The sequence below is a fragment of the Rhinolophus hipposideros genome (assembly GCF_964194185.1).
Source record: "Rhinolophus hipposideros genome assembly, chromosome: 22".
Taxonomy (NCBI): Eukaryota; Metazoa; Chordata; class Mammalia; order Chiroptera; family Rhinolophidae; genus Rhinolophus; species Rhinolophus hipposideros.
The window spans coordinates 632175-657919 of record NC_138068.1 but is presented as its reverse complement, the minus strand read 5'-3'; the positions used below and the strand labels follow the sequence as shown (position 1 = coordinate 657919).

The 25745-nt window shown below is 62.7% G+C and overlaps 1 protein-coding gene across 1 annotated transcript; it reads left to right on the top strand.

Moving 5' to 3' along the window:
* Positions 1-1307: 1307 nt before the first annotated feature.
* Positions 1308-25248, top strand: COL20A1 (collagen type XX alpha 1 chain; the record flags this gene model as incomplete). The annotated part of the gene is made up of 35 exons (XM_081033343.1): positions 1308-1389; positions 3401-3511; positions 6366-6509; positions 6811-6954; positions 8273-8431; positions 8709-8828; positions 9433-9597; positions 10105-10269; positions 10536-10696; positions 10985-11114; positions 11968-12113; positions 12197-12320; positions 12509-12648; positions 13078-13207; positions 13632-13774; positions 13912-14041; positions 14436-14578; positions 14773-14902; positions 15939-15974; positions 17035-17173; positions 17469-17611; positions 17783-17892; positions 18361-18519; positions 18632-18709; positions 19064-19150; positions 19693-19746; positions 21354-21407; positions 21514-21567; positions 21806-21859; positions 22653-22724; positions 23324-23359; positions 23480-23546; positions 23699-23845; positions 24618-24695; positions 25069-25248. The coding sequence occupies 35 exons, from the start codon at positions 1308-1310 to the stop codon at positions 25092-25094; spliced, it is 3861 nt and encodes a 1286-aa protein (XP_080889469.1). The 3' UTR covers positions 25095-25248.
* Between the last annotated feature and the right edge of the window lie 497 nt (positions 25249-25745).

The window sequence follows — 25745 nt, the reverse complement described above, 5'->3', positions numbered from 1 at the left end:
CAGGTCGGTCAGGCAGTGGGGCCGTCCCCTTGGGGGCTGAGAGGGCACGGAAAGGGACCGAGCTTGCCTGACCGTGCAGACCGGGAAGCACTGTAGACACGTGGCCAGTAGAGAGGCGGCTTGGGCGGGCAGTGAGAGCCAGGGCTCTGGGGACTACTGCAGAGACCCAGCGGCTGCGGTTTAGGAACCATGCTGGACGAGTGGGAGGGAGTGCAGGCTGGTGTGGCCCAGGGTCCAGGTGCTGGTCCGGCTGCCCCCACGCAGCCCCCAGCGCCCACCGCCCACACTGTGGAATCCAGAGCCGTGTCCCTGCTCCGCCTTCCCCACGAGCCCCTTTGGGGCAGACCCTGTGGAGTGAGATGTTTGGCCAGTGCTGTACCTCCCCGGCATGGGACCCCCACCCTCCTATGAGATGGGGTCCTTCACGCTGGGGCCTGTGTCCCCCTCACTCTTAGAGGGACAGCCAGGGGACAGCCAGGGGAGGGGAGGAGGCCGAGGGGTGGGCCAGGGGGTGGGCTGGGCAGTGACGTCAGAGCGAAGGGGCCTTCACGAGGCCTGGCTTTCCTGTGGCCGCAGCACAACCAGACTGGACCTGAGCACTTAGGGAGCACGGGACGCCACCCTCGGAGCAGGAGCAGGTTGGGGACTCACCTGTGGTCATGGGGGTGGGTGAGGAGGGCCAGCAGGAATCCACCGAGGTCTGTGATCTGAGGATGGCCTAGAGCTTTCAGAAATGGTGGGAGGAGCTGAGCTGGGGTGGGTCCAGGGCTCCCATCCATAGCCATGACCCCGTGCCGCTGGAAGGGGCCCCACAAATGGGGACAGTTTCCTGGGGAGAGCTGCCCCCAGAGGCCTCCCCAGGACCCCAAGCCCACCTCTGTGGGCCTCCCCCCCACTGCTGAGGGCCACTCCTGAGAGGTTTTGCTCAAATTGGGGACCCAGTCCCACCCCGCCCACCTCAGCCCTGACAGCGTCCGTCCCAGTCTGGTCCTAGTGATGAGTGAGGGACGAGCAGCAGTCAGGACCCGTGCTGCCCTGTGGAGAGTGTCCTGAAGGCGGGATTGGGACTGAGGCTGTGAGAGCCAGCGCGTCGGGGGGCGGGGGGTGGGCAGCAGGGCAACGGGCCTGCTCCCGGAAGCTCCTGCGGGTGCTGGCCCGCCGTGGACAGGCCCCGGGGTCTCCACACCTGCACATGCAGCTGTCCGGCATGGGCTCAGCCCCCGCCCACGAGCGTGTGGATGGAGAAACTGGCTTTGTGGTCAGGAAGGACAGTGCTGAGCGGCCTCTCCTTCCACAAGGCACGCACCATGAGTGCCCCCGTGCGCCTCCACCTGGGCGTCTGCCTCTGGCTGTGGCTGGGTGTCATTGTGGGACGCGGCCAAGGACAAGGTAAGGACATGGGGAAAGGGCTTCCCGGGGATCGTGTCTCTGTCCGCCCCCTCCTGGCCCCCGCTGCAGCCGCCTGGACCGAGCGGCCAGGGCAGAGGCCCCCCTGGAGAATGAGCTTCCGCCTCCTGCTCCTGACCCCCAGTGGCAGCTGCTCCCAGTAGGATGCCCACTCTGTGAATAGATGGGACCGGACAGCCCCAGGGGTCACCTGCGCTCCTCTGCCCAAAGCCTGGCTCCCGCTCTCAGCTTGAGCTTTGGCCTTGCGACCTTTCACCCTGTCGGGGATGCTTCTGTGTTCCGGGCTGTTTTTAAACAGATATTAGCCCTCTGTGCACTTAATTCTCCATCGTTAATGTTTTGTTTTTAACTATTCCACGGATGCCTTTTCCACATAAAATTTTCACTCAGCACAAATCTGCAGTAAAAGTGAGGCCCCAGCACCAGGCCTTGGCTTCCAGCACCTCCCCGGGTCGTCTTAGGCACCTGCAGGGGGTCACAGTTCACACCAGCTTCTGCCCCAGCCCCCAGCGTGTGGCCTCTTCCCTGTCATGCCATTTGGTGGCTGTGATTTGTCCAGAGGATGCTTCTCTCCGACTGCTGCCTGGTGGGCATCTTTGGCATTTCCCTTTCGGGGTGACGTTCATTGCGGTGTCACTTGTAACACCCCAAAAGGGACATGTCCTGGCTGAGCTTGTCCCACAGAGAGCTGGTTGAGACCGACGCTGGGAGATGGTCTCTGCGTCCTGGGGACTCCGAGGCTCTAGTCACGCAGTGAGCTGGCTTTGCCCCCAGCCGTGTGGGTCCCTCGCATGTGCCAGCTCCCACTGGGTGACGTGAGGGCAAGAGGCCACATCGCATGATGGTCTGAAGCTGTTCTCTTGGATTACTGCTGAGGTCCCACGTTGGGTCTGAAGAATGCTTCTGCTTTGGGGGCGTCAGGCAGCGAGAGCAGCGGGTATCCCCAACCTGCTAACTGCTTTCTTATTTTGTGGCAGGTCTTGTTTGGTTTCACACCCAGGTTGGTGACTGCTGCCTATGTGGGTCCCTTGGTCCCTGTGACTCTGACAGGACCACCTCAAGGTGGAACCAAGTCACGAAGTGACCCCCGGAAAGGCTGAGTTCAGAATTCACAGGCTGGGCTGCCCCTCACCGGGTCCCTGCAGGCTCTGGGCTGATCCTGGGGTTGCCTGGCCCGCGTGTCAGGGCAGCCCTTCCCGAGACTGGCCCTGGGGAGGGGGTGCTCCTGGGGAGCCCCCAGCTGTCTTCACAGCGCCCTGCTGAGGCCTCCCACAGGGGTTCCCCAGAAGGCAGCCTGTCAGAGGCACAGTGACAGACAGAGGGCTCTTCATGAGCCAGAGCTGGGACCCCTGCTCACAAGTGGCCTTTCAGAGCGCCTCCCCCCTAAACAGTCCTGCCTTTCAGCCTGACGCCCCAGGGGAGCAGCCGGCCCACCAGACACAGGCTCAGCTGCTTGCCTCTGTGAAGCCGTCATTGTGTTTGCCCCGGGCTCCCCAGCCCCGCCCTCTTCTGTGTACCCCTGCTCCCAGTGGGGCATCCAGAAGAAGCCCATCTCTGTCCCATTATCCAAAAATAGCTGCTTCCGCCATGGAGCTCCGGATGCTTCTCTGGAGGGCTAGGCCATGCCCTACGGCGCAGGCCTCCACTGCCCCCCAGGGGAACAGACCCCATGGGGCTGTGTGAACCCAGCTGTGACCTTGGCAGCTGGCGGGGCGGGTACTGCCTGTCCCGGATGTTAGCCTAACCCTCACTGGGCCAGACTGGGGGGAGCAGCCCCTCTCCTGGAGCTACCAAGCGGCCCTGGTGCCTTGGATGGTCCCCTCCAGCCCTCGGTGGGGCCTCATCTTCTCAAGATCCTCCCAGGGGGCCATGGTCCCCTCTGACCCCCAGTAGGGCCAAGGCCTCCTTACACCACTGTGGGTCAGTCCTCCTAGCCCCCAAGAGCCAGCTGGGGTGGTTCTTGGGGGGCAGTCCTGACCACCTGTTTCCCTAGCGAGCGGCCGCCTGAGGCTGGCTGTGCTGCCCGAGGACCGGCTGCAAATGAAATGGAGGGAGTCGGACGGGAGCGGCCTTGGCTACTTGGTACAGGTGAAGCCCATGGCAGGTAAGGGCCTCTGTGAGGATGGGCAGTGACGGTGCCCAGCTCCATGGCTGCTGTGCCCATGCCTGCATCTCAGCGTCCGCATGTCTGTGTGACTCTGTCCCCTCCAGGCCATCTGCCCTGCCCTGTGGGTACAGCAGGAAAAGGGCTTGAATTTCCCACGGTTGGCTCCCTGGACCTTCTGGGGAAGCAGCGAATCCCCGTAGGGCTTAGAGCACTTCCAGCAGCTGAGCGGGTGGCATCTGCCCCCAGGGTGAACCCTGCAGTTACAGGAGGGAGGCCGAGAGGGCCTGAAGGGCTAGCCCAGGCCGGCCACAGAGCGCTGCAGACGCCATCACGCGCGACTTGTAAAAACCAGAAGCAAAGCCCACAGACAGGAGTGTGTAATTGCAGGATGTGGGGCAGGGGTGTGAACCTGAGCTGATCCCCGGGGTGAAAAGGAGCCCCCGGTCCTGTCCCGGCCCCAGCAGTCTCCACTCCCACGAATGACCCGCTTGACGTGGGCGTAGCTTTCTGTTTCCGTTAAGCTGAATTCATTTCCCTCATTTTTCAAGTCTTTTATATTTTTCCCAGTTTTACTGAGAAATAACGTGGGGCGTGAGGATTTGCTTTGTACATATTGTGGAATGATCACAGCAGGTTCGGCTGACATCTGTCATTTCTAAAGATACAACAGAAGAAAATAAGTTTTCCTTGTGCTGCAAACTCTCGTAACAACTTTCCTCTGTACCCTACAGCTGTGGCAGCTGCCGTCACCATGCGGCACGGCACGTCCCTAACTCACTTGTCCTATAACTGGACGCTGTGCCTTTGGACCACCTTCCTCCAATTCCCCGTCCCACACCCCCCCACCCTCCGCCTCTGGAAATCACAAGTCCCACCTCTTTTTCCAGGAGTTTTGTTTACTTTTTTAGGTTCCACATGTGAGTGAGCTCACACACTATTTGTCTGTCTGACCTAGTTCACTTAACATGATTCCTTCCGGGTCCTTCCATGGGGTCACCGATGGTAGGATTTCCTCGCTTTCTCTGGTGGAGTGGAACTGCACCGCCCCACACTTTCCTCATCCATTTGTCTGTCCATGGATGCCTTGGCTGTTGTGAATCGCGTGGCTGTGGACACAGGTGCAGGTGTCTGACACAGTGATTGAGTTTCCTTCAGATACACACCCACACGTGGAATTGATGTTTTTGATCTACGTACCCTGTCAGTTCCTGAGAAGCATTTAAATCCCGACTGTGGCTGTAGATGCGTTTTTCTCTGGCTCTTACCAATCTTTGCTTTAGACGTCCAGGCTCCAGAACGATTACGTCTTCCCGGCACGCTGAGCCTTTCCGTAGCACAGGGCCCCTTCCATCTCCCTATAGTGTTCCCGCTCACACCGCTGTCCATGCCACGGTGCCAGCCCGGGCACTGTTGGCACTAAGTATTTTCCCTTTCCCATCCATTCACTCAGCCTTCCTCCAGTCTTTCATTTGAGATGCATCTTCTAAGGGGGGTAGAATTCATATTGTTTTCGTCCAGTGTGTGACAATCTTTGCCTTTTAACTGAAACATTTGTTTCCATTTCCATTCAACTTCCATTACATTTAATTGCTGATATATTTGAGTTTAAATCTACCATCTTCCTATTTTTTTTGTTGTTGTTACATTTGTTGTACTTTTCTCCTTTCCTGCCATTCTTCACTGTCTTGTTGGCTCTCAGCCTTCAGGCAGAGTCTTAAAAAATGTTCTGTCTGGTTTTCTAACCCTCGCAGCAGGAGGGGTGCCCATCGAGTGCGTGGTGTGGACGGTGGACAGACATCTGTACAGTGGTGGTCGCTGGGATCGTACAGCCATGAGCTCGCTTGTGATATTTCACGCCCAACCTTTTAAAAATAAGGAGCCTGCAAGCGTGTGTGGGGCACGTGGGATTAGGGCTTTGTTCTTGTACCGAGGCTCGGGTGCATGAAATCAGCACCCAGTGCGTGGCCGCGGGGGTGGGAGGGCTGCCCGGGCCGGGCAGTGTGCGTGCGGGTGTGAATCCCACCATCTGTGCAGGCGGCTCAGGGTGCGGACAGACCTGGACCTGAGTAATTGGACAGTCCCTGAGTGGGCTCAGTTCCCGCCTGCAAAGTGACCTAACGGGTGGGTGGAAATTACACAGCTTGCTGCACGTGAAGGACCAGATAGCTGCTGGGTGTGTAGCGGGTGCTCAGTGAAAGGCAGCTGATAACCACACCCTGTGACACCTGTGACCTCACCCCTGCCTGCTTGTCCCACCCGCAGCCGCAGGGCGCTGGGTGAGGCGGTCACGGCCGATTGTCCCTCCAGGGCTGGGAGCACAGGTCCTTCCTCCTGTCTACAGCTGAGGCTGGAGGGTCACCGAGCCCTTCCTGACATCTGACTGCCGTCTGTCCGGTCAGTTCCAAGGACATGTCCTCTGAGAACAGCGCAGCGTCCCTTGGAATCATTTGTTTTTCATACTTGAAAGCCAGCCCCAAGCTTGGATTCCTGGAGTCACAGAGCAAGAGGCGTTTAGAGGCTGGCTGGCATCACGCCATCCAGCCCCTGGTGCACAGGGCGGTGGGGGCCCGGTGCTTCCCATCATCCTCTCTCACGTACCCTCAGGCGTCCCCCAGGCTGTTGAGCTGGGTTCTCACCAGGAGAAATCCCCCTGGGAGGCATTGGTAAAGGACACAGAGGTACATTCTCTCACTTTATGTGCCAGGAGTACAACGCCTCCCATCAGGTCCTACCGGGGAGCAAGGGGAGGGAAAGAGGAGGAGCCTGGGGGATTTCCACTCCCTGACACACACGCACACACACAGCACCCACCCACTTGGTGGCCTCAACAGCTCTACCTAACCCCACCCAGGGGACCCAGAACAGGAGGTGATGCTGACCACCAAGAGCCCCAAGGCCACGGTCGGAGGCCTGAGCCCCTCCAAAGGGTACACCCTGCAGATCTTCCAGCTCACTGGCTCAGGGAACGTCCTGCTGGCTCGGAGGGAGTTTGTGAGTAAGTCCCCCGTTTTCCACATGGAATTCCAGCCTCTGGGGGATGAGTGTGTGTGGAGGCTGGAGCTGAGCCCTGCTGGCACCTCTGTGCTGGGAGCCCTGCGCCAGAACTCTGCTCCCTCATGCAGCTGCCCACGAGGCTTGCTTAGAGCTCCTGCCACCCCTGCCAGTCTCCCAGGGACTGGGGGAGCCCAGGGTGTGCCTTTGGAGGGGGGTTGTGCATGCAGGCCCCCCAGGGCTACCAGGCCTCTGCTCCCGCCCTGGGCAGTGGGGTCCTGACAGCCCCTTGCGTTTATCTACAGTTGAGGATTTGAAGAGTAACTCCGTAAGCAGGAGCAGCCGGAGGCCCCTGGGGGCAGCTCTGGGGCCCACACCCTCCCACGTGGGGAGCCCAGACCCTGAGCCCCCAGTCACTGTGGCCCCACGCCAAGACCCGCCCAGTTTGGGTGAGTCAGAGTGGGATGAAAGTAAGTTGCTGGGGGGAGTGAGTAATCTTTAGCTTCCCACATTTTCTCTCCATGAGCAGAAAGTTCTTCCTCATATCTGACCTCACGCTCTCTAGCTTTAACTGATGCTTGCTTCCCACTCTTCTGGGTTCTCTCAAGCCCACTGGGGGAAGGTCATCCACGGGGGTGTACTTGAGGCCCCAGTGCCTGGTCCCACCATCCAACCCCTCTCAGGTGTCCCCCTGCCTGAGTGTGGCAGGTGAAAGGTGACACAGCTGTGACCTTCCCCAGGTGTGCCCAGCGAGGAGCAGCCTCCCCCCAGGGGCCCCGGCGGGAAGGCCCCTGCTCAGCCCAGCCCAGATCTGGAGAGGCAGAGCCACGCCTGGGCCTCCGTGGGAAGGAGAGAGAAGCCGGGTAAAATGGCCAGGGCTCCAGGCTCTGCAGGCTGCTGTGTGACCCGGCAGGCAGTTCTGCAGGCAGGGCTGTGCTCCCATCAGACATGGGATGGCCCTGACTCTGTCTCCCTCATCAGACTTGGAATGGAAGGAGGCATCTGCCTCCTCAGACAAGCACAGCCCCTCTCCTATGGGGTACTGGGGTCCAGGCCCCCCGCTGTCTCCCAGTGGACATGGGGTCTGCCAAGATGGTCTCCCCACCATGCAGGGCCTTGAGGGCAGGGCTGTGCCTCCCCGATTAGACGGGGTCCCAATGCACTGCCCTCCCAGGAGCCTCAATGTGGGGTCTGACCCTGGCTCTGGGCTCACCCTGGCTCTGAGGAGCTGTCTGTGCAAACCTCAGGGAGCCTCAGACCCCAGATTGGAGGTGGGGGAGGCGAGGTTTTGCCTCCCAAGAGCTCCTGGGTCCTCAGGACAAGCCGCCGTCCCAGAGCGGGCTGGTGGAGCTGTCCGCGGTGCTGACCACACCCATCTCAGTGGACTCAACCGTGGGCAGCCTCTGCCTGCTGGGCCTGGGTGTTGGCTGGGCGGCCGGGAAGATGGCGAGGCCCCATAGCAGTCCCCACACAGACAACCATGTCAGGAACAGCCCTGCCAAGGCCACTGGAGGGCAGAGGCGCCCGGGCACCTGGGTGTCTCATAAGCTTTCTTTAGGGGGCTTGGAGGGGCTGAGCCGATGGACCAAAGTCCACATGGGGCTTTCTGACTGGTGAGACCCGAACGCCTCGGGAGTCCCTGCCCTCCACGATTCAGCTTCCTTCCTCACTTGAGGCCGGAGCCCTGTGGCCCCTCACCCCCCATCACCCCTCGGAAAGAGATCCTGGGGGCCTCGCCCACACCTCCCCTCCTCCCCTCCCACCCAGCCGTCCCCCAGTTCCGCTGCCTGCCCCCCACGCCTGCGGACATGATCTTCCTGGTGGACGGGTCCTGGAGCATCGGCCACAGTCACTTCCAGCAGATCAAAGACTTCCTGGCCAGTGTCACGGAGCCCTTTGAAATCGGGCCAGACAAAGTCCAAGTAGGTGGGTGCCAGTCCTGCCCTGCACCCCAGCCCTGGCGGGCCTCACAACTTACCAGCCCCCGCTCTGGGAGAAGTGGGGGAGCAACCGGAAGGAGAGCTGCACCAGGCGAGGCCGGGTGGGCTGATGGGACAGCTGGCTCCTGGGAGGGTGTTCTGGGGACGCCTGTGTGGACAGCGGGGCTTGCACACTCGTGCCCCCTAGTGGCCCAGGCGGAGAGGCGGTGTGCGCTGGCCTCCCTCTTGGCTCTCCAGCAGCCGCGCCTGGCCCCCCTTCCCAGGCCTGACTCAGTACAGTGGAGACCCTCAGACGGAGTGGGACCTGAACACCTTCGGCACCAAGGAGGAGGTCCTGGCCGCTGTGCAGAACCTTCACTACAAAGGGGGAAACACCTTCACAGGTCTGCCCCCCGCGCCGTGCCCCCACCCTCAGCCATCTGCTCAGGTCCTGGTCCTGAACGAAGCCCCTCTCTCCATCCTGCATGTCAGCCTCCCTTTACGCCCCCCCAAATCTGCAGACGTGTGTGTGAACTGGCAGAGTGCAGTGCTGGGTGGGGCCGAGCCCCATTCTCACCTTTGCAAACAGCAGATCACCCTTATTTGTCCTTGGTGAAAATGTGGTTTGTGTGGGGCAGTCACTAAAAGGGAGTAGATCTGAAGACAGAGCTTCTGGAAGGGGCAGCCAGGAGGTAAGGGCATGGCCTTAGTGGAAGCAGCCCCTCCCGCACAGGGCACAGTCTCCTTCCTGTTCTCACATTCTGGGTCTCCCTGCTCTCCCGGAGGCACCAGCCGCTCAAGCAGCAGGGTGTAGGGTGCTTTTCGGGGGAGGGGAGGAGGCGTGCCCGCCCTCCAAATGCCCCCAGCCTGGACAGGCCAGGACTGACAACAGCCGGCAGAGCATGTGGACCAACGGGCTGGTCCAGTGGTGGCGGGTGAGCAGGGCCCCGGGAAGGTGCAAGGAGGGGTGTTTGGGGCCACCTGACCTTTATTCTCACTGCGCCCAAGGCCTGGCCCTGACCCACGTACTGCAAGAGAACCTGAAGCCCACAGCAGGTCCCCGTCCAGAGGCAGCCAAGGTGGTGATTCTAGTGACAGACGGCAAGTCTCAGGACGATGTCCACACTGCTGGCCGCGTCCTCAAGGACCTGAACGTCGATGTCTTTGCTGTGGGTGAGCAGCCCAGACCCCCAGGGTGGGCTCCTGGCACAGGCGGGAGTTTGTGCCCCGCCTTCATCCTGGGCTGGAAGTCTCGCGGCGCCTGTGAGCCTCTCAGCCCTGAGTCTGTGATGTGGGAGACCAGACTGCTCTGGGAGCTGGTGGCAGTGCACAAGTGAGGACCTGAGTACCCATGGGTGCTCGGCAAGTGGCCCCACAAGTCCCTCGCTGGGGAACAGGCCAGTTTGTGGCATCGTCTGTAGACGTCGCTGTTCCCAGCCCCCCAGGGCGTGGCACAGCCTGGGAGGGGTCATGGGGGGCCTGGCCCCACCTTTACACCAGTCCCGGCTGCCATCTCTCACAGGGCCTTGCCAGGTGACCCCATCTAGGGATCTGTGGGGTCTTGTATGTGGCTTGGGAAGGCCCCCAACCCACCGGGTGATGGGCAGAGTCCCAGTGGCCCGGCTGTACGGTGGAACCACAGTGCGAGGGGCACCTCTCACCCCCATGCCCCACGGGCAGGCGTGAAGAATGCCGACGAGGCCGAGCTGAGGCTCCTGGCATCCCAGCCGCTGGACATCACAGTCCACAGCGTACAGGACTTCCCCCAGCTCAGCACGCTGGCCGGCCTGCTCAGCCGCCTCATCTGCCAGAAGGTCCAGGGCAGGAGGCTGCGTGGGGGCCCAGGTGAGTGGGCAGATGGTGACCATGCTCACAGCCCTGCCAGCCCCATCTGGACACTCTGGGCAGAGGAACAGGGACTGGCTCCCTAAAGGAACTCCCCGAACGCCCTCACTCCCCTATTCCCATGGCTCCTAGGGGGTCTGCAGCCCCCACCTGGGGACCACCTGTCCTTCCTGGAAGCAGCCGCCAGGGGAGGCAGGCGGAGCTGCTAATGCCAGCTGCCTGTTGGGGCTGTCGGCCATGCACCTTTCCTCTCTCAGCTAAACCAGCCTCAGCCGCTCCGGCCCTGGACCCCCTCTCCATTCCTACCAGCCTGGTCCTGAGCCAGGTGACCTCCTCCAGCGTCCACCTGTCCTGGACTCCAGCCCCGCAGCCACCCCTCAAGTACCTGGTTGTTTGGCGGCCTTCTAGGGGTGGCATCCCCAGGGAGGTGAGAGATGACCCTCTGCCTGCTCCCTGCAAAGTCACGGCTGGCATGAGGCCCCGGGTGATGAAGTCAGCATGGGGTATGAGCAGAGGGGCGGCCGTGCCAGAGACCCCAGGAGGCCGATTGAGCAGGATGGAACGTGTAGGGATGTGCTTGCCCGCGATGGCTGCTTGGTGGCCAGGAGCTTCTCTGCTCCCAGAGCCAGGGATGAGCTGCACAGGGAGCAAGGACTGACCCCAGCCTCCCCGAGTTGGTCATGTTTCCCTGCCCTGTACCCCACTGCCATTCCAGGTGGTGGTGGAGGGGCCCAGCTCATCCACGGAGCTACACAACCTGACTTCCAGCACGGAGTACCTGGTGTCCGTGTTCCCCATGTACGAGGCGGGGATGGCAGAGGGCCTGCGGGGCCTGGTGACAACAGGTGGGTGGGGGCGAGGTGGGCGGGGCTCTGGGTGGGGACTGCTGCCACCTGCAGACTCCTCTGGAGCCTGGCACTAGGAAGGGCGGTGCAGCGGGCAGTTATGGGTCTTATCCTGGGGTGTGGGCACCCTCGCCAACTTGCTGTGTAACCGAGGCTGAATCACTGGACCTCTCTGACCCTCAGTGTCCTCTTCTGAACAACAGTGACGTCATTCGTGTCATCACCACAACCACAACTAGGGCCCATTACTGACTGTAACTGCTCACACATTTATGGAGCACCCCAGCCCGTCCCGCTGCCCTGGGCTGCAGCCCCAGGGACTGCTTTGAGCCCCTCAGGACAGCTTCATTGTGACATGTCCTGCAAGTCACCATTTAAAGTGTACAGTCCTGTGGTTTGCTGTACGGTCACACAGTTGTGTACCCTTCACCACACTCAACTTTAGAGCAATTTTATCACCCTGAACAGAGACCCTGCACCCTTAGCTATCACGCCAATCCTGCCCCCCAGCCCCTGGCACCCCCTAATCTGCTTCTGTCTCCAGGGGGTTGCAATTTCCGGAACTTTTGTATAGATGGGACCACAAGTGTGTGGCCTGTCACGTTTGGCTTTCCATGGGCCCTTTGCCCGTGGAGGCCATGGCGCTCACACCCTCGAACAGAAACCCACAAGGTGGCTGTGTTTCCCCAGAGTTGTGAGTCAGACACTTGGCCAAGGGCGAGGGTGGGGCAGAGACTTAGACTTGTGCATGGGGCACTGCCCCGGGGGCTGTTCTCCTGCCCGTGTGCCCAGGGGAGACCCTCTGCCTCCTGGTCGTGGTATGATCTCCACTGTGCTGTCGCCCCTCTTCCAGCACCCCTGCCTCCACCCCAGGCACTCACCCTAGCCGCAGTGACACCCAGAACTGTCCGCCTCACCTGGCAGCCTTCGGCTGGAGCCACACAGTACCTGGTGCGGTGTGCACCTGCCGCCCCCAAAGGGGAGGAGGAGGGCAGAGAGGTGCGTGGCAGACAGGTGGAGGAGGGAGCCGGCCGGCGGGGCGGGGGGCGTGGCGGGCAGAAGCCAGGTGACTGTCCTCACAGGTGCGGGTGAGGCTGCCAGAGGTGGCACTGGACGGCCTGGAACCCGCCCGGGAATACGACCTCTGGGTGCAGAGTCTGAGGGGGGCAGAGGCCAGCGAGGCCCGGGGCCTCCGTGCCAGGACCCGTGAGTGCCCCCCACAGGCTGCTGCCCGCCCGTGGGCAGAGGTGGCAGCCCGGTTCCCCAAGCCTTCCGTGGGGTGGAGGACCCAGACCCCATCTGGCAGCCCCTCAGCCCTGGCCCCTGCCCATCCTTTCCCCCCGCGTTGGGGGAGGGGTGGCAGCGGGTCCCTGAGGTCTCACTCGGCTCCGCAGCACCCCCAGCGCCCCCCAGACACCTGGCCTTCTCAGATGTGAGCCATGACTCGGCCCGTGTGTCCTGGGACGGCACCCCAAGGCCTGTGCACCTGTTCAGGGTCAACTATGTGTCCAGTGAGGGCGGCCACTCTGGGCAGGTGAGAGCAGGCCATGTTCTGTGGTGCCACAGGGAACCCGGCCTGCAGGGGACTGAAGCGTCCACAGGGGGACTGGCGCCCTCACCCCCACTCACAGCCTGGTGCAGGGGAAGCCCAGCAGCACTGACACCCCAACTCTTGGGGGGCCGTCTGATGGGAGTGGGAGGAGACAGATAGGAAGCGGAGCCCTAAAATTACCGGGAAGGTCAGCCCTGTGGAGGCTGAGAGGCGGGAATGCAGCTGATTGGGCTATTTGACACAGGAGTGGGCGGGGCTCCAGGAGGCCCCACCCCAGTGTGAGGTCCCACACCTCCTGCCCCCACTCTGGGTGAGGTCCTGGGCCTGGGCCTCCATCTGGGCAAGGGCTGCCTCCTCTCCGGCTTGGGGGGTCGGCTCCAGGCCCTGCCTGTGTCCCCACCCGCCTTGCAGACGGAAGCTCCTGGGAACGCCACCTCAGCCACTCTGGGCCCCCTGTCCTCCTCCACCACATACACCGTCCGTGTCACCTGCCTGTACCCTGGGGGCAGCTCTTCCACGATGACTGGGCGCCTGACCACACGTGAGTGGGCAATGGTCAGACTGGGCTGTATCCCTTTGCCCCCGTGGACGGTTCAAATCAACACGTATGCTTAGGTGTCTGCTCTGTGCCCTGAGCCAGGTGGTGACAGGTACATAGAGAGGTGAGGTGCTAAGGTGCAGGGCCCTTGAGGGCAAGACATAGTGGCCCCAGCCGTTGAGCAGAGGCGGGGCTGGACCGCCTTCAGGAACCAGGCCCACACTGGGAAAAGGGGACATGTGGCCATGGCAGCCATGTGAGGACGGGGGTCCCCCTGGCCCCTAAGTGTGACCTGTGCCAGCAAAACCTCCTGAAGGAGCACCTGAGGGTGCTTCCAATGAATCACCTGAAGGGCTCCTCCTTGGGGCAGTCATCACTGATCCAGGCCCTGCCACCCCGGCCTCAGTGTCCCTCTTCCACCTTCCAGGGAAAGTCCCCAGCCCGAGCCAGCTGTCGGTGACAGAGCTCCCTGGGGACGAGGTCCGGCTGGAGTGGGCGGCTGCAGCGGCCTCGGGTGTGCTCGTCTACCAAATCAAGTGGACACCCCTGGGAGATGGGCAGGCCCATGAGGTGTGGGGTGGGGAGAGAAGACGCCCTCCCATGCCCAGCTCCCCGGGCCCCCCCGCAGTGCTGTGCCATGGAGCACCTGCCACCTGTGGCCTGGGAGCTGACCCCAGCGCGTGCACACCTAACCCTCCTCTCTGCAGACCTCCATCCCGGGGAACCTGGGCACGGCCGTCTTGCCCGTGGGGAGGCACTCGGAGTACGAGATCACCCTCCTTGCCTACTACAGGGATGGGGCCCGCAGCGACCCCGTGTCCCTCCGCTACACCCCCCGTACGTGACCCCTCAGCTGCGTGGGCAGGAGCAGCCCCGGCTCCCCCAGCTCCATGAGCCCGGGACCCCGAACTCCCAGAATCACCGACAGGCGGTTCCACGAGTCCCTGACCCTCTGGCCCTGTGTCCCCACCCGCCTTGCGGGTGCCCACTTGGGTTCTTGGGGTCTCCCTGAGCCCTCCAGGCAGGTGTCCCTCAGTGGCTGAGGGTACAAGTCACCTGGTGTGACAGTGCTCAAGGTGGTCTTGGAGCTGACCTGGTCTGTGCTGAGGTCGCGGGCGTCATGGGGGGGTGGGCAGGAGTAGTTGGGGAGGTGAGGATGGTGGGGGGCATGGCAGGGTGGGCACAGAGCTCAGTGGGTGCCTGCCTGTCTCCTGTCCCCGCCTGTGCGCAGTCAGCAGGAGACCGCCCTCTCACTTGGCCCTGGCCTCCGAGTCACCCAGCAGCCTGCGGGTCAGCTGGACACCCCCGAGTGGCCGTGTCCTCTCTTACCGGCTCACCTATGCCCTGGCCTCGGGCTCAGGACCCGAGAAATCGGTGCGTCTTGGCGGAACTGGGAGCCATCACCCCTTGTGGGCCCCTGGGTCCTGGTGGCAGTGGGGGGACATGGCCCACCTGTCTGTTGAGGGTGCCCGCTCTTCTGTGGTGGCACACACAGACAAAAAGGAGCTGAGTTGCCTAAGGGATCAGAGGCTCTCAGGAGGGGTGGCTCAGGTGACATGGCCCTCCAGGTCACCGTTCCAGGACCCACGAGCCAAGTGACACTCCCCGACCTGATGGCAGCCACCAAATACAGGGTCCTGGTCTCAGCAGTCTATGGAGCAGGGGAGAGCATGGCAGTGTCTGCCACGGGCCGGACAGGTGAGCAGGCATTACAGCCCGGACCCTGCCAGGCCCCTAGGCACCCTCACCTGTGGGGCCACTCTGCTGGGGCCTGCCAGCTGGACGTGCACCCTGCCACTCCCTTTACGGCCCAACGCCTCAGAGCTGAGCAGAAGGGGAGCGGGGCTTCCATGTGGAGGTGGAACCATATAACAGGCTGGTGTGGCCAGGCCTGTGGAAGCCCAGACCTGAGGAACGGTCGTCCTTCTCCTCTGTCTGCGTCTGGGAGGTCAGGGCACATGTCTAGCCTGTCGGAGCAGCTCCTGACAGGGCGGGCGGGCAGGGGGCACACACAGGAGATGACTTAAGAGAGGCCCCAGGCCCGCTGCCATGGCAGTAGTCATCCCTGGGTCCCGTCCCCCCAGGCTGGACCCCGGCTGGAAGGGACCTGCTGCCTCTGCTTGTCTGTGCTGGCTTCGTGGACAGTCACACATGGGAGCACAAAGCCCTCAGAGGCCAGTCAGCCTGCCCACCTCTGCTTTCCTGTGTCCCCTCCATGGGGTTATCTAGTTCTGGCTTGGATGCCTCTGGGCGGGGGCCTCACTACTGCAAGAACAGCTCTCAAGGCATAGCCCCCTTGCCATTGGAGGGCCCTGTGGGTCCCAGGGTCTGCCTTTGCTCACCCACAAACACTTTCAAAGGCCTGCTGCGCGCCTGGCAGGGGAGCAAGCCTGTACAGCCAGGCCCATCGGCATGCCCATCATGCAACCTCTCCCTGGCCCTGCCATTTGGGGTTCGTCGGGTGGCTGGTACCCTCTCGGGGTTCAGTACACAGTGGGCGCACCTCGGCTGGTTGCTATTTTCTGGGGGCTGGGAGTGAGAGCCCTGAGATGGCAGGACACCATCCTGTCCCTTCCCCATCCCTGAGGCGTGGGAACCACAGGCCTGAGGTCCTGCGAGGGGCGCGTACGGCAGAGCCGCTCCAAGCCGCTCTCGGACCGCAGGGCAGACAGCTGCCCAGGAGGAGGCCGAGGCCCTGTCCACTGACCGCCCCCTCCCTGTCGTCTCGCAGCAGCCTGCCCGGCCCTCCACCCAAACGGCTCCCTCGCAGGTGGGTCCTGGCCTGAGTGGCAGCTGCTCTCCCTCCCAGCTCCCCGCCCCAGTTCCTCCTCCTCTCGGGTCCTCGTGGGGAAGGGCGGCCTGGGATGGTCACTGGGATGTCAGAGGGTGTTCAGACAGGAGGGCTCACACCGTCACCGGCTGCCATCAGGTCGGAGGACCCCTCCAGGTTGACTGGTGCCTTTACTGCTGATTCACAGTCCAACTTACTGAGGCTTGTCCAAGGTCACTTGTCCAAGGTCACGGTTGGGGTGTGGTGGGCAGAGGCAAAGCAGGGGCCCTGTCCAGTCTCCGTGAGCCTCTGCTGACCAAGCGCTGGACGGGGAGAGGGCCTGCCGGGGTCTCTCAGAGTCTTCAGTGCTGTGTGAGTCTGAGCCCTCCCCAGAGTGCGCTGACACGTGGGTGCCAGCTGTGGGGTTGCAGGGAGGGTCGTCCACCCTGATAGCTGAGTCTCCTGGGGTCTCAGACCACAAAGAGTGCAGGGCCCACCCGTGGCCGGGCAGTGGGGACAGGCCAGGCTGCTCACTCCTGCCTGCGCCCGCCCTGGGCACTGAGCACCCCGTGAAGTGAGATTTCACGCTGACTTTGTGCCGTCACGTTGGAGAAGTCACAGGTGCTGAGTCGACCAAGGCCAGGCGGGTGGTGGGACCAGCCACTGGACTCTGCTGGGCAGAGGGTCACACTCAGAGTCACAGGAGGCTGAGGGCTGTGGGCAGCAGAGAGGGTGGGGCGATGCCAGGTCAGGACAGAGGGAAAGGGCCACCTGGGGGTGCGGTGTGGCCCGAGGGGTCTCGGGTGCCAGGTAGACCCTGAGTTGCCAACTGCCACCCACCTGAGCGCCGCAATCGGCCCCTGTGCCTCTTTATTTTCACCCTCTCCCCATCCCTGTGTGTCCCGTCCCTGTGTGTCCCCATCTCCATCCTAAGCTCCTGGCCTTGGGCGTCCGCCCTCCGCTCCTCCTGCTCTCTGCCCCTCGCCCTGACACCTGTTGTTCTCTCCCTTTGCCTCTGCCCGACCCTCCCTCACCTCACGTCCCCGTCTGTCTCATCCAGGCTTTGACTTGATGGCCGCCTTTGGCCTGGTGCAGGAAGAGTACGCCTCCATCCGTGGCGTGGCCATGGAGCCCTCGGCATTTGGCCCGACCAGAACCTTCACCCTGTTCAAGGACGCTCAGCTGACACGCAGGACCAGGTGGGGCAGGGGAGGGGCTGGCACACGGGCGTGGACACTGGCTGTGGGGGGGTGGCCTGTGGCCCCGGCCTCGGAGGCAGAGGGCTCGGTGCCACACCCTCGGAGCTCTCACTGTGCCCCCTACAGCCCTGGGACACAGTTCTGCCCTTATACCGCGTGTTACTCATGGGGAAACTAAGGCAGGAGAGCCCCAGCTCAGCCCCGTTGACCCCCTACTCTGCAGTCCCGCGGGTCTGAGCTCTGGGGAATGGCCATGACCTCCAGGCCTGTGGCCGCCCCACCTGTGTCCCCACAGTGACATCCACCCGGCCGCCCTCCCCCCGGAGCACACGGTGGTGTTCCTGGCGCGCCTGCTCCCCGACACGCCCCGCGAGGCCTTTGCGCTGTGGCAGATGACAGCTGAGGACTTCCGGCCCATGCTGGGCGTCCTGCTGGATGGTCAGTCGGGAAGGAGGGCGGGTGCAGAGCCCAGCTTGCCGCTCGAAGCCTTGCAGGCTGTGGGTCCTGAGCAAGTCCCCCTCCAGGCCTGGCTGAGGCGCGGCCCCCATGGCTCTGCACGCCCTGGGTGGGCGTGGCAGGGTCTCACAGTTGCCTCACTCACCCCTGTAGCCAGCAGAAAGTCCCTGACCTACTTCAGCCACGACCCCAGGGCGGCCTTACAGGAAGTGACCTTTGACCTGCCCGAAGTGAGGAAGATATTCTTTGGGAGCTTCCACAAGGTCCTGGAAGGTTCCGGAAGGACTGATACACACGTCTCCTCCTGCCTAAGATCCTGCCCTGCTCTTAGATCTGCCTATCTCCCCCTGCCTAAGATCTGCTCCAACTTCTGGAACAGACCCCCCTGGGGCTCTGCAAGACTTGCTTACCTTCCTCCCCAGAGCAGGCTGCTGGACACCAGGGGTCCCCCCAGAACGCCAGAACTTTCCTGACAGTTACGTCTGCCCCTCTGGTCCCCTCTGCCTCAGACATCCCATCTTAATTTCAGTTGAGAGCAACTCAGCTCTGCTCTCTGGTCTCGCAAATCCTGGGAGAGGCCCGCGTCGGTGTCATGTGGCCCATGTACAGAGGGAAACTGAGGTCCATGGAAGGGTTCCCACGGGACTTGGGGGTGGGATCAGGCTGCAGGTGATGGGCACCTCCCCCCAACCTGGCCAGAGCTGCGGGGGAACCTCCATGGTGTCTCGCAGGTGCATGTGGCTGTGGGCCACTCCAAGGTCCAGCTCTATGTGGACTGCCGGAAGGTGGCTGAGAGGCCCATCGGGGAGACTAGCAGCCCACCCTCTACCGGCTTCGTCACGCTGGGGAGGCTGGCCAAGACCCGGGGGCCCCGGAGCAGCTCAGCCACAGTGAGCCTCTGTTTTGCGCTGCCTGGCCATTCGGGGGCCAGTGGACTGCCCGCCATCCCCCTCCCAAGCTGAATTCCACTGACCTTGCCCCCCCCACCCCAATGCTCTGTAGTTCCAGCTCCAGATGCTGCAGATCATGTGCAGTGACACCTGGGCAGAGGAGGACAGGTGCTGTGAGCTCCCTGGGTCGGTAGGTGCTCTACAGGCCCTGAGGGCCACTCCTGGCCAGGAAGGCCCCACGTGCAGGGTGGCTGAAGCCTCAAACTCGGGGGCCCCTGTTCTGTGACAGCCCCGTGTACCCACCCTGGGCTTGGCCATGCTGAGGGCATGCTTGTTAGTGAGAGGGGGTGTCCTGCCCTGGGGCTTGTGCTGGGCAGCCTGAGGGTCAGCCCCCAAGACTGGGTCCCCACACCTCACCCCCAGCCTCCCAGGTCTGGGTTTGGGGGTTCTCTGGACCAAGGTGTCTATGGCTACACAGAGCTCTAGGGTCAGACAGGAGCCCAGGAGAAGGTCCACTTGATGAGCGAGGTCTCCCTTCTTCCAGAAGGAAGGAGAGACCTGCCCTGCCTTGCCTTCTGCCTGCCCGTGTTCCTGGCAGAGCCCTGGGCCCCCCGGGCCCCAGGGACCTCCGGTGAGTCCAGCATCCCTTCCGCAGGTGACCAGGTTCTCCTGGCAATATCTCGCTGCCACTGGCAGACGAGGGTGGCCCCTCCCATGTCCCCAGGCCTGCTGCACACACACTTCACTGGTCCCCTCATTGCTACATCCACTCCTTTTGGCAAGCTCCCCTTTCCAGAGCCAACCCTCTCTGCTGAGACTTAGTATGGCCCATCTTTCCTGGTGGCAGAGGGGGCCCAGGCCCAGCAGGCCTGCAGCACCGAGGGGCAGGCCTAGCCCCTCTGCCTCACAAGCGAGGCTCCAGGGCTGCAGTGAGAAGGGATTCGTGAGCACCGCTCGGCCGTGCACAGACCTCACCTGACTGAGGCCACCCGAACCCCAGTCTGCATTGTGACCAGCAACCAGCAGCTGTAGGGTTGAAGGGTGGGCCAGGGCCCAGAAGCCCCTTCCCCTTCTCCACCCCAAGGCAGGGCCTGGAGTCCAGGGCAAGGCTGGGGCCATGTGCACCCCGCCTCAGGTGGGCCTTGGGGGACTCAGCCTTGCTTGTACCCACAGGGCCTCCCCGGGAGGAACGGAGCCCCCGGACAGCAGGGCTTCCCTGGGCCCAGGGTGAGTCATGGGGGGCCTGGATCCTACCTCCCCGGGGAGAGCCCCTGGCACATTCACAGGAACACAGGAGTGGGCACCAAGCAGCCTAATCCTGGGGGGAGGAGGCTCCCCGACTGGGAATGAGGTGCCTTGCCCATGAGGGGCCAGGTCCCCACCACCCACCCTGAGCGTCTAGAGTGGTCACTGGTCTTGGCAATGTGACAGGTGAAGATGCATGGTCATTTGCGTCCCTCCAAGCAGCTCCTGCAGCCTTTGGAATTTGCTGGGATTTTCTGGTGGGACATGTGTCCTTTGGCCCTTCTCTACCAGCTTATCTTTCTTCCTGATTCTTGCGAGTACTCTGTATTTTATGGAAATGAGCCGCTTTTCTGTGATCTGAGCCAAAGAAACTTGCCATTTGGTGTCCTTTGACCTTGTTTATGGCCTTTGTTTCGTCAGCTATGTGGGTCTGTCTCCGGTGGCCTTTGCCTTCCTGTCACTTTCCGAAAGGTCTTCCTCCGCCTGAGGGCATACACCCTCCCCAAGTTGCTTCTAGTACTTCCAGTACCTTTAAACATTTCAGTGTCCATTCCCCTAAATTTATTTTAAGGCATGAGCGAGGGGTCCACTTCCTGCTCCCAGGGTCACTGGCACGTTGCCTGCACGTTTATCGAACGGCTCTTCCCTGACCCTGTCACAGACTCTCGTTCCAACACTTGGACCTACATCAGGCAGACTGCCCGTGCCGCTGGTGTCCGCTCCGCCACGACCTCCCTGAGCCCTCGGATCTCTGTATTATTTTTGTGCCCCCTTTCTTACTCAGTTGTCCTGTTTGCCATAGTTTTCTTATTCTCAGGCGGTTTTCTTGGACTTTCCTGGTTTAAATGTACGTCACCAGCAGCAACCTGCTCATGCTCTTTCTGACTTCCATGCTCGTGTCTGTATCTCGCACCCTGAGGGGTGAACACATAGAACTTTGTCCAAGGACAGCAGGGGGAGCAGATGGGCTCCTCCCGGGCTTTTGGATTTTCACATTTACAAGCGAGAATTTCATAGTTTTCTTCATGGAGTTTGGCACGTTGATATGCTTGATTCACAAAAAATATTTCAAAGCATTTTTTCCCTGCAATCTGTTTAAATGGCGTTGGTGTCATTTGTCCTTAGAGGTTCGGTAGAAGGTTCCAGTGAGGTCTGATCTGGTGTTTGGGGTGTTCTCGCTCACCAGCTCCGTGGCCTGGAGAAGAGGCCTCGGCCCCGCAGCGGGACCCCCACCCAGGGTGGGCAGTGGTGATAAAATCCCCTCTGAGGGCCTGGTCTGGATATCACAGGCAGAGGGGCCTGGAGGACAGGACCAGGGGAGGGGCTGCAGGAGGGGCCAGGTGCCTTCTCAGCCCTTCCCTTGCCTGTGCTCCAGGGAGAGCCTGGGCCACCTGGACAGACAGGACCTGAGGGGCCCGGAGGTCAGCAGGGCTCACCAGGGACCCAGGGCCCAGCCGTCCAGGGACCCGTGGTAGGTGCTGTCTCCCCTCCCCGCCCCTCCCCTCCCTTTCCCACCCTTCCCCTCCCCTCCCCCTTGCCTTTGGCCCCTCTCTGTCCTCTCCGCTGCCCAGTCTCTATTTCCCCTCCAGGGGCCTCCAGGCATCAAAGGAGAGAAGGGGGACCATGGACTCCCAGGCCTACAGGTAGGGAGGGGGTCAGACCACACGCCGTGTGTCCTGGAGGGTCTCAGGAACACCGCCTGAGGTCAGACGTGGCCCCAGCCTGGCTAGTGCCTCTGTTCTCTTCCAGGGCCACCCCGGCCACCAGGGCACCCCTGGGAAGGTTGGCCTCCAGGGACCAAAGGTGGGAGAGAAGCCCACCGGGGAGGGTCTCGTGATGGATGCTGTGGGGTGGGGTTTTCTCCTCTGCCCCCACCCCATCTTACCCCCACTGGTGGCCTGGCTGGGGGGGAGGGGAGCATCAGCCTGCACATGGTGGGGGGTAGGGGGCAGGCCCTGAGCTTGGTGGGCAGCGGGCACAGGCGTGGAAGGGGTGTGTGGAGTGTGAGCCCCAGCCCCAACCCACCTTCCTTTGCCCTCAGGGAATGAGAGGCCTAGAGGGCACTGCTGGCCTGCCCGGACCCCCTGGCCCCAGGGTAGGCACCACCTCCCCCATGAGCCCTCACCCCACGCACCCCGCCCACACTCCCTGAGCTTCCTTGGGGCTGAACTGAATGCGGTCACCCCCGTGAGGGGACCTGGGAGTCCTCAGTCTCCTGGCTGGCGCCTTCCGGGCCCTGTGGGTATGTGAGTGTCCTTTGTCCCCGAGGGAGGGGCAGGCCACCCTGGTGAGCTCACCCCCACTGGGCAGGGTGGCGTGGAAATGCAGCATTAGTGCAGCCCCAGTCACGCCTGCACCCCGACTCCACACGGCAGGAGGGCATCTGGGTTCCCTCTTGGCCTGACTGTGAATGAACGTGACCCTAGGCCCTTCTCCCTCCGCCTAGGAGGTCACCTCTGCACAAGGGCTGGTGCACCCTCCCTCTCTACGAAGCACCTTCCTCCTGGGGGCCCATGCTGAGTGGGGGTCCGGGCAGGCAGCCCAGACCCTGCTGGGATCTCCCTGGGTGGTCCTCTGCTGGGTGCCAGGCACCCAGCTGCCCCTTCCATAGGAGCCCACCCTCTGGACGTCCCAGAACACAGCCAGGGGCCATTAGTGCAGGGTTGTGCCATCAGGCAGGGGTGGGCGGGGCCTGTCCAGGCTGCTGGATGAGCACAGTAGGTCCTGGCCGAGCTCTGAGGTGGGAGGAACAGGCCTACGGAGGCTGGGGGCAAAGGGAAGGGTCTGATCCGGGTATAGGACAGTGGTCCAGGATGGGGTCAGGGCTGGAGGAAGGAGGGGCCAGACTCGGGGGGCTGCATCAAGCCCTGACCTCTGCATCTTGGCAGGGCTTCCACGGTATGGCCGGGGCCCGGGGGACCAGCGGGGAGCAAGGACCCCCAGGGGCTGTGGGGCCCACGGTAAGTCCCTGCCCCATCCAGACAGCCTGACCAACAGTGCAGACTCGCCCTGGATACTCAGGGACTTCCTGCAGCCAGCACGTTTGTAAGATGAGGTCTGTGCGCACAGAGCAGGGGTTTGGGGCTTGCCTGAAGCAGCCAGAGCTGGAGCTGCTCCTGCCAGGCCCAAGACAGATGGCTAGGGGCAGGTAATGGGGGGCGAGGGGTCCAGCGGGTTCCCGGGAGCTGGGGAGGTGGAGGCAGGTGAGGCAGGGGCTGAGCTTGCTCTGTACAGGCCTGACTGGCTCAGGCCAGGGCGCCTGGCTGTGGGCTGGGGTCTATTCTCCTTGGGCTTCCTCCGCATCCAAGAGGCAGGTCTTTTGCCCACTGGCGACTCCTGTGGCCAACCTTTCAGGGATGATGAATTCCGTCCATTCTCTGGGGTCCTGCATACCTGGCTGCCTTCCTGCCAGATGGACGGGACCCCCAGGCTGCCAGGCACTCAGAACAGTGAGGGGAGCAGGCGGGGTGGCTGGTGGGCACGCCCAGGGCCCCGGCTTCTCCCTGCTTTGGGTTTACTTCTCTCTGCTGACCTGATTTTTCCTTTTCCTCCCCCTCAGGGGCTGCCAGGGCCCAAGGGGGAAAGAGGAGAGAAGGTGAGTGCACAGGGTTGGAGGTCTGGGCCCTTCCTGCAGGACATAAGGGTGGTGCCAGCCCCCTTACCCCTGGGCCAGGTGGTCACTGCACAAGGCCACGTGGCCTATCTTCCCTCACAGGGCGAGCCGCAATCCCTGGCCACCATCTACCAGCTCGTGAGCCAGGCCTGCGAGTCTGCCATCCAGAGTGAGTGGCCCAGCCTCCTCGTGAGGACCCCGTGTTGTCCCCACACTCAGCCTCTCATGATCATGTGCCACAGAGCTGGGGGAGGTAAAAGGGGCCTTCCCACTCACCCCATCCCTGCTGATTTCTTCCCTCTGCCCACCCACCCCTCCCAGCACACATGCTGAAGTTCGACTCCTTCCTCCACGAGAGCACCAGGCCCCCCATGCCCATCTTGGAGGCCCCCAGACCCCCTGGTGTGAGCAGTGAGATCCAGCTTCCCGGAGAAGGGGGACATGGTGGTCCCCACCCTGAAGAAAGAGGTACTGGCTTCCTTGGGGAGAGTCTGGAGTGACCATGTCTGCCCCCACTGTCCTGGGGCTGGTCACTCTGTGTGGCCCACAGTAGCCCCCTCACCAGGCCTCCTGGCTGTGGGAACACAGCCGCCTCAGAGGTTTATCACCGTAGAGCTGGAAGCCGCTGGCTTCCAGACGTGTCCTCAAAATGGCCCCTCCCCCATTTCCCTGAAGCTTGAGCTGAGAGCCCCTCCCCGCCCCCTCCCATCTTCCCTTCATGCTCTGCCCCTCCTTGCCTGGGACACACAGAAGGCTCGGTCCAGTGACCTTGTTGTCTTGTCCATCTGACCGGGCTGCTCAGATGCTGAGATAATTAGGGGAGATGGGAGCGAGCTCGTGGGGTGAAAGGGCTTGGGGGGAGGATAGCCCTGCACCATGTGTGAGGGAGGGGAGCAACTCCTGCTTTGCCCCCTGCTGTGCAAAGCAGGGGTGCAGGGGAGGGCCCTGCCTAGGGGAAGCCCCTGCCCACCCCGCCCATCAGACCCCCAGACTGTGCCTTTGGGATCAGCACCCCTCTTTGCACCACCCATCTAGACAAGGCTGGCGGGTGTTGTCGTGAGGACCCCTCCCAATGCCTCCCCCACTCGGCCCTGCCTCCCACTAAACCTCGGCCACTGAGCTGAGGATAGGTGCCTACTGAGGGTTCAGGGACCCACGTCCCCTTGGCCAGCACAGGGGCGCCAAGAAAGGCAGTGTTGCCTCCTGACCCCTCGTCCTAGCGCATTCCCCTCCCTCTCAGGTGAGCCTGGAGCCCTCAGTCAGGTGGGCAGCCCTGGGCCACAGGGGAACCAGCCTCCGGGACCCCCTGGAAGAGCAGGTGAGCCCCACCTGTGGGAGGGGCAGCTGGGTGGGGGTGCAGCGAGGACCGACTGTGCAGGTGTGGACAGCGGGGGGTGTGGGGGCCCAGCCAGACTTGGGTGGGTATGGAAAGCCCCCTAATGGGAGCCCAGGGAGGCCCTCGTCAGGGGTTAGCACGTAGGCAGTGGAGCAGCCCACACTGCAGCACGGCCCGGGCAGAGGCCAGGCAGGGGCAGTGGGAGTGGCGCTGGGGAGTCTGTTCAAGCTGAGGGCGCACGCCTCTGCCCCGCTGGACTCACCGGACACTGGGGCTGGATACATGGCGCTGGGCGGGCTGACCAGGTGTCAGCAGGCAGTCGCCTCCCCCAGACCTGCCCGCCTTGTTCGGCCAGGACATTCTCCGTGCTGCCCCGAGTGACCTGCACTTCGCGCTGGAGTCCCCAGGCACTGAGCTGTGGACAGAGGAGCCTGGAGACAGTGTGGGGAGGAGCGGGAGGTAGCAGAGGGGACGGGCCTGGGAGCCCTGCCTCTGCTGTTTCCACGTTCACATAAACCCAAGTGCTGTGCTCCTCAAGCAAGGTGGCCTCTCGTTACTGGGGGAGGGCGTGTGCTGGGGCCAGCGTGCACCCCTGTCATGTGAGGTCGAGATTCCCCACCCCGTCTCAGAGAGAAGCCTCTGTCCCTCTGTGGCCTCAAGGAACCTGCAATGGTCTCCCTGTTACCTTGAGGCTCACCCCTCCTTCCCCCAGCCCCGGACCCCCCAGAGCTCAGGCCAGGGGTTCTTGGCCTCAGCTGCATTCTGAGTCACGCTCAGACTCCGACGTGACCGTCTGGACCAGCCTGTTTATCAGCATCTGAGCGTCCTCGGCTCACACCGCCCCCCACTCCTAGCAGCCTTCCCTTGGCCAGGCCATCTATACTTGCTCACCTGGAAACCCCAGCAGCTGTGGGCCCCAGGTGTCACCTGCTCTGCCCTCAACACCAAGTAGTAGTTTTCTAAACACCAGGAAGACTTGGGGGCGGGGACTTCTTTAGACACGGTACTCAGCTAAGGCTTCCCAGGTGACAG